The 8,021-nt window shown below is 31.6% G+C and overlaps 1 protein-coding gene across 3 annotated transcripts; it reads right to left on the bottom strand.

Annotated features, from left to right (window-relative positions):
- Positions 1-577: 577 nt before the first annotated feature.
- Positions 578-5,876, bottom strand: LOC115977454 (ABC transporter G family member 11-like). 3 transcript variants are annotated; one of them, XM_031099303.1, is made up of 10 exons: positions 5,776-5,876; positions 5,548-5,615; positions 4,594-4,844; positions 4,026-4,105; positions 3,390-3,860; positions 3,042-3,128; positions 2,556-2,681; positions 2,269-2,469; positions 2,030-2,116; positions 578-1,504 (listed from the first exon to the last, which is right to left on the bottom strand). In XM_031099303.1, exons 3-10 carry the CDS (start codon positions 4,814-4,816, stop codon positions 824-826), a joined length of 1,956 nt encoding a protein of 651 aa, XP_030955163.1. In that variant the 5' UTR covers positions 4,817-4,844; positions 5,548-5,615; positions 5,776-5,876; the 3' UTR covers positions 578-823. The 3 variants fall into 3 exon arrangements, with proteins under 3 accessions (XP_030955163.1, XP_030955164.1, XP_030955165.1); XM_031099304.1 differs by lacking the exon at positions 2,030-2,116; XM_031099305.1 differs by lacking the exon at positions 3,042-3,128.
- Positions 5,877-8,021: the final 2,145 nt, after the last annotated feature.

Genomic DNA, 8,021 nt, shown 5'->3' with positions numbered 1-8,021 from the left:
TGTGATCCACACATGATGTGAGAGAGATGTCTCTTGAGATACCTTCGTGGTGCACATAGGCTACAACTTATTTGTGAAATTGAAAATTTAATAAGATTAGGAGGGCTATTGGAAGAGCTTTTTATTTATTTATTTTTTATATATATATTTTTATTTTTTTCCGATTTCGAACAAGAGGTTGTAATTGTAATTTTTTGTGTGGGGATGATTAGATAATTACAATAGGGGAGAAGAGATTTGAATCTAAGATGTCTTCATTAGAAATATTAGGAGGTGTCAACAAAAATAAGTCTCATGATTTAGTAATTTGTTATTTGTTATTTCAACTTGCAGTAATTTTACCTAGGATCATGATTGTTTTGCATAAAAAAAACTTCTACACTTGTGCTCATTGTATGTAAAATGTGGATACTCTTGAAAAATATGGATATCTATTTTTCACATTCTACACAAGGTGTATACAGAATGTGTACACCACTAGTGTGAAGTAATAATTTTCCCTTTACCTAAATAATAAAAAAAAAAAATTAAGTACATCTTACCATTCACCTAGCTTAGAATTTCTTACAATCAAATATCAATATGAATTATAATAATACACCAGCAATTTTTGTTGTTGTTGAGAAGAGATGATAATAATGCACCAACATAATTGTACTTTCTATGATTCGTTTCATATACTACAATTGTCAATTGCATAGAAATCGAAAACAAAAAACCAGTAGAACGTAGTCCCCTTCCTTAAGTTAAGAAACAAAATAAACTTACTTGTCATTTGCCCATCATTATTTTCTAATAGTACCAATAACATCTATGTTCTGCTTCAGAGTCTAACCAAAGGTGCAGTAGAGGGATTCACCATGACTTGTGTTGTTTGTTTAGGAGGAGCTGACATGAAAGTTGTAACAGTAGGCTTTATCTTTTCCATAGTCTTGATGAAACCCAACAACAAAAGTCGATACAAAACAACCATTCCTAGCAATATTGCAAGATCAACCCACTTAGAGTAACCCATTTCCATTTGCAATTTATTTCTCAAAATTTCTTTACCACTAATGTTGGTTGGTCCTCCGGCTTTATCTATAGAAAATGTTAGCTTTTCAAACTCGTTCTTGAACAATCCTTGGTATGCATACTTGTGGAAACTTATGTAGTATAATGGGTATTTCCAAAATGGCTTGAGAAGATCATTTGGATATCTAAAGATTCCACCACCTAACATCATGAGTCCTTGAACTCCAGCACCAGTTATTATACCCATTAAAAGATTAGGCACTATGCTTGCAACAATCATCATTAGGCTCTCAACTAACATCATGCAAGCAAATAATATGGAAGCAAAGAATAGAAAGTGTTCAGCTCCTCTTTGAAGTCCTGAAGGGTAATAAGCTATTGCGCCGGGAATCAGTGAAATCAATAACAGGTATGGAATAGCAGAAAATGAGTTGCTTATGATGAATGCACAAGTGCCATAGTGTCCATTTAATCTTTCTCGATCAAATACCTGGATAAATGGGAGAAAAAGAAAAAGAAAGATAGAATATATTTGAGTATGACATCAATAAATTGTCAATTTTGGTTGAAACCAAGTAGTTAGAAGGGAATCTGTAATGATAATAGATGAATGATCAACATAAAATTGAACTACTTCCACATTCCCTCCTCCAAAGTACAGAATTAGTTCTAATGCCCTCCTAATTAAACAATAAAATCAAACATTTAAAAAGAAAGGATTAATTTCTATTTTTTAATGTAAGAAATTATATTTAAAATAAATAAATAAAACTACATTGTTTGAGATAATTAATGGCATATCAACCTATCAATAAAAAAATCACCTAATGGACATTAAAGAAATGGCTGAATAGAATAAAGTTAAAAATTAAAGGATTAAATTAATTTTAGACAAAAAAAAGCCTAGTCCAAATGCATGTTAAAAGAGGTAAGTAAAATCTATGTGCATAAAAATAGATTAATACTTGCTTCAAAAAAGAAGAAGATCAATACTTAAATGATAGACAAAACAGACCTTCATCTCCTCCACAAAAGAAGGGAATCCACCGATGGTCATGAAAGTTAAGAATGAAGTTATAAACATGATCAGTGAACCTCTCACCTGAAAAACCGAAAAAACAAAAACAAAAAAGTACAACGATTAATTTGGCTCTTGAATTGATCCTATTTTGCATTGTGAATCAAATATTGATTCTTACTTTCTAGCTTTGTAGAATAAGTATAAGGAATATTCAATCTCTATCTCTATCTTACCTGGATTGATGCATAAGCATAACTCGAGCCAACATCATAAAAGACAGTGGCTAGGCCTATAGCTAATGCAACATAAATAGCTAGGCGTAACCAGTAATAGCCTATATCACGGTACATGTTCACAAAAGACCTTCTCGTAAGAACAAGACACTGAGTAACAAACCCAGCATGGTTTCTCTTCTTCTCTAATGCTCCCCAATCCTGAAACCAATGTAAGAATCAATCATTAATTTAGGAAAGATTTATGTAAATTAAATTATAAGATTTTATTGCTTGAATTTCATTACCTGTTTACATATTTCTGATACTTGTCTTCGAACTTGTTGGTAAATTTCAGATGATTTATATGACCTTGTAAGAGAGTTAATTGCTTCCTCTGTTGGAATCCCTCCATCTAAACCTTGCTCAAGATCCTACATTTTTTTTTTTTAACAAAAATATTTGTTAGATTTATGAGTTTGTTTTTAAGATTTTGGTAAGAAATTAGGCAAAGTTGAAAAAAGTGTTCTGAGCCTATAATAATAATGGAGATGTCTCCATCTTTTTCACGGTTAAAATTTTATGTTATGAATCCAATAGTGTATGTAGTGTATCGTAATTCAAAATTTTAAATGACATGATACTCAATACATATTTAGATTTAGATTTACAATATTAAATAAAAACCATGAAACAAATCCATTTTAAAAGAAGAAGATCCTTTTTCCTCAGTGAACTAGCCACTTAACATATTCTCCAAAGGAAAAGTCCTATATGACTAAAAATTCTCTTACCTTTCCAAAATCCTTGTTTATGGTTTTAAGGAAGTGATCTGATGGATTTTGGAGATTTGGGCATGGAAAACCATTTGTAGCAAAAAACTGCAATGAATTGAAACTAGGAAAGTTTAGTTACGTATTTCAAACACCAAGTGAACATTCTTCATAAATAAGTTCAGAGACAAAATATTTTTCTCGACTATTGACATAGTGTGTTATGAATAGTGCATAATAAAATTAAAAAGGGTGGACCATGTGAAATTGACGTTGCTACATTCATAATATGCCATGTCAATAGTTTTGAAAACAAAAATATTGTGTCTCTAATATCATTCTATGCTTCATAAACATTAGATACCTTACCTCAGTTGCTGTGGAAGCAGGACCAAAGTAGACTGTTCTCCCTGATGACAAAAGGCAAAGATTGTGAAAGATTTGGAAGACCTCACTGCTGGGCTGATGGATGGATGCAATTATAGTCCTTCTAATTCCATCCCTTTTATGAAGGCTAGCAATTCTGCTCATGACATAATATGATGCTGCACTATCAAGTCCACTTGTAGGTTCATCAAGGAAAAGAAGCTTAGGCCGTGTCAAGATCTCTATGCAAATGCTCACTCTTCTCTTTTGTCCACTACTAATGCCTTTGGCTCCCGGCCCACCAATTCTCGTGTTCATGGCATCTTCTAAGCCCATTTCTTTTATTGTTATGCCTGCAATCTCCTTCTTCTTTGACTTTGACATGGAGTCTGGCAATTGGAGCTGAGCCGAGTAATACATAGCTTCTTTCACAGTTAAAGTTGTCATCAAAGTATCATCTTGTGTTACATATGCCTAAATTTATGTAAAAATTGAACTAATTATTATGTTTTAATGGTTAAGAAGAATTTTGTGACAGACTGACAGTTGCTTCATTTAATTCCTCTAGGAATGATATAAATTCTCTTTGACTAGAAATGGAAACAGAGATATATTTTTATCTTTTAATTTGTCTCTTACCGATGTTCCAAAACCCAGTTTCTGTTTAAGGCCATTGATAAGAATTTCCCCTGATTGCCTTGTGTTTGAACCTGATCTCCCTGCCATAAAATACTCCTTATTGGTTCTCATATGCCTAATGGAGTGAAACTCTTTAAAAAATATATTTCAGCTCTCAGAGAGAGAGAGAGTGAGAGCCCTTTGTTTTTAATCCCATATCAATATAATGAATTTGGGAGAAGTTAACCGAAGTTCTAAAAGCATTGGTTTAAACATTTTATAGAAAAAGAAAAAAAAAAAACATTTTTTTTAAGATTTTTATTTTTTATAAAAATTGTATCAAAACTTTCTTAAATTGGTCTATTATCGAATGTTTTAAAGACACATGTTAACCGAACAATGAATTTTGATAAAATTGTAAATGACATCTCATAATAAGATAATACAACTAGAGATGTCCGAAGAGTTTTTGAGATAGACACAAACACATCTTGTCTGCATTAGTACCAGATAAGACGTGAAAATAGTCTGAAGGTGTAAAATAATATTATAGTAAAATGAAAAATATGATATATATATTTATATATACCTGCTAATGCATCAAGGAGGGTAGACTTGCCACAACCTGAAGGGCCCATTATGGCTAAGAGCTCGCCTGGTTGTGCATAACCAGTCACACCCTCAAGTATTGATTTTCTACCTTCCTTTCCATTTGTAACTGTCACCCACAAATCCTCCCATGTCAAGAAAACACCATTCTCCTTCGGCACCATTGTTCTAACAACGTTTCCACCTCTGATATTGCTTTGCATTGGATTAATGATTTCCGCTTCTAAAAACCTAGCAAGAGTTGTGAAGTTTTTGTATATGTTAATGATTTCTAGTACTATTTAATTGAAGAAGTGCAGCCTTGGGCAATTTCTTAGTGTTTGTGCAGTGGCCAAGCTAGATATTTATAGTTGGGAACATAAAATTAGACAACTAATTTTTTTTTCTCTATGTATATATTAATTATATCTATCCTATTAGTAACGTACATACAATTTAATAATCAATATACAAATTAAATATTTTATACATCAAAATTCAAAAGTGTAATATTTTTTGAATTATCGTTTTTTTTTTTTTAATCTTAAGAATGAGTCAATAGTTCAAAACTTGTTCATGAACCTAGATTTTTCACATTAAATTATCATTGATTAAGTATAATGATTAAGATTAAAAAATACTAATAATTTAAATATTTCTAAAAAAAAGACAAACAATCATTCAAATTTCAATACATAAATAAAAATCTAATAAACTAGAACCAAATACATGTTATATTATTTTATCTATAAATTAAATGATAAAAAATAATATATTTTAATCAGATACATTTATAACGTTATGATATATTGATTATTTGAAGAACAAATAAACAGATGATAAGAGGATTAAAAAAAAAAAAAAAAAACAGATGATAAGAGATGAGACATTAAAGTCAAATGAAACAAAATGAAAATAAAATAAAAGTAACACACACTTGCTACACAGTACTCACTTGCTTTCGTAGAAATGATTTTGACCACACACGTCTTTGCCCAGCGGAGGAGGATAAGGATTGAGGGTCTGCAATTATTGTTCACATGCAAACATGCTTTATTACATTGTAAAATGACGAAAAACTAGAGGAAAGGAAAGAAAAGAGAGAGACAGACGGAGCAGTAAGAGAATGAGAGTTAAGATGCCTGAGGCTGAGGGAGAGAGAGAGAGAGAGAGAGAGATTCACCCGTGGTGTGTGGCGAATCAAAGCCTCCTTGCAGATATGCTCCTTCAATCTTTCTGCTGCTGTGACACAAGTTACTTCTAGAGAATGTTTTTTCACCTTTTATTTGTTGAGATAATTGACAGAGAAATGTTATACTCATAATATTAATATTTTTATGATATTTTTACAATTATTTTTAAGTGGTGAGTTGTTATTTGATCTAATTTTAATCCACAACATATATTACTTTTTGGTTTATTTGTAATAATTAATAATAACATGTCAATTAAAATTTGTTGTAAAAATATTGTAGATATAACCGTGTCTGTCTACAATTATTATTCACGTGCAAACATGTCTGCAATTATTATTCACGTGCAAACATGCTTTATTACATTGTAAAATGACGAAAAAGTAGAGGAAAGAAAAAAGAGAGACAGACGGAGCAGTGAGAGAATGAGAGTTAAGATGCCTGAGGCTGTGAGAGAGAGAGAGAGAGAGAGAGATTCACCTGTGGTGTGGTGTGTTCACCTGTGGTGTGGTGTGTGGCGAATCAAAGCCTCCTTGCAGCTTTGCTCCTTCAATCTTTCTGACGCTGTGACACAAGTTAGCTCTTGAGTGTTTTTTAACCTTTTATTTGTTGGGTTAGTTGACATAAAATATGTTCACCATATTTTTATAATATCTTCACAATGAATCTTAAATAATGAGTTGTTACTGAATATAATTTTAATTCATAATAGTTAATAATAACATACCGCTTAAAATTTAATATAAAAATGCCGTGGATAAAACATTCCACCAGTCTGTATCTGTAATTTCTAGACACTGAGCTCAGTATTTATGAGCATGTGCTCAGTGACAGACAGCATGAGAGGAATACTTGGAACTGGAAAGACTGCTGATAGAGCTTAGTAGTTAGTACAACAATGATGAGGGTTAAGTCCTATTTATATAAGCATGTGCTTCAAACTTTAAAGGTTCCAATAAAAAAAATGTTGTTTGGATATTACAAATTTTTATGATATAGAATTTACAAATCATCGTGGCATTATTTATAAAAAATAATTTAAATATTTATTTATTATGTAATTAAACTTTATTAATTATATTTATTGTCACATGATAATGTAAGTTTTATGTATAATAGCTTTAACATTTTTCCTAATGAAGAATGGCGATAGAATTTAGTATTTGTCAAGAAATTTGTAATTTAAGTAGTTGGCCCCCCGCCCCCACCCCAGTGTTTGATTATTTAAATCCCCTCCCCCGACCTCACTTTCAAATTTTCATTAAAACAAAAATCCAAAATCCAACCATATTTGACGCATAAAAACAAATGCAAAACCACTTGTAGAACTGCCAATGCCTATCAATAATTTAGTTGATAAGATTTGAAATAAAATTGAGGGTTGTCAAATCAAATATCTTTCAATTTCTGGTCGTGCTACTTTAATTAAATGAACCTTGTTCCGATGTATGTTATGAAAACGAGCCTTTTCCTTCAAAAAAGTTAGTCGGCATCTAGATATATAGTATGAATTGTTATTTTTTTTTGTTTTTGTTTTTGTTTTTTATAGTATGAATTGTTGTTTTCTATGGGGTGATACTAATCAACACAGTCATTGTCATATTAGTTAGGAGCTAATAGCTACTCCCAAAGAGGCTGGGGGTTTAGGCATTAAATCAATCAGACATGCTAATTTGGCTATGCTCATGAACCAAGCTTGGAGGCTTAGGAATAACCCAACAACTTTATGAGCTTAAGTGTTAAAAAGCAAATATTTTCCGCATGCCCACATTTTTGACAGCGTAGCAAATTTCAAAGCATCTCATATCGGAAAGTTTTGCATTTGAGTAAATAATTAGGTACTTCTGCAGTATAAGATGGAAAATTGGTGCTGACATGGATAATAAAATAATAATAAAAATTATTTAATTGTCAAATGAAAACAACAAATCCACAAACACAAAGTTAAACTAAACCCAAAAAATTCACCATAACCAAAATCTAATTCAAGAAAACGAGGGAAAGAAAAATTCAGACAGTAAATCCATCCCATCTATAGTAGATCTGAAGAGTTTGATGGAGGTAGTGTTTGTTATAGTCAAAGAAGTAGAGCCTGGCGGCTCCATCCCAAGCCACAAGGTTTTGTGACAATGACATGGTGGATGTGGACCACGTCTTTGGTAGAGGAGAAGACTACTGGTTGTTGTGAAGGGGTATCTCATTTTTTTGTTTTTTTGTTTTTTGTTTTATGTTTGCT

The sequence above is a fragment of the Quercus lobata genome, chromosome 2 (genome assembly GCF_001633185.2).
Source record: "Quercus lobata isolate SW786 chromosome 2, ValleyOak3.0 Primary Assembly, whole genome shotgun sequence".
Classification (NCBI taxonomy): domain Eukaryota; kingdom Viridiplantae; phylum Streptophyta; class Magnoliopsida; order Fagales; family Fagaceae; genus Quercus; species Quercus lobata.
The sequence above is the reverse complement of the archived record's forward strand: the minus strand, read 5'-3'. Positions and strand labels throughout refer to the sequence as shown.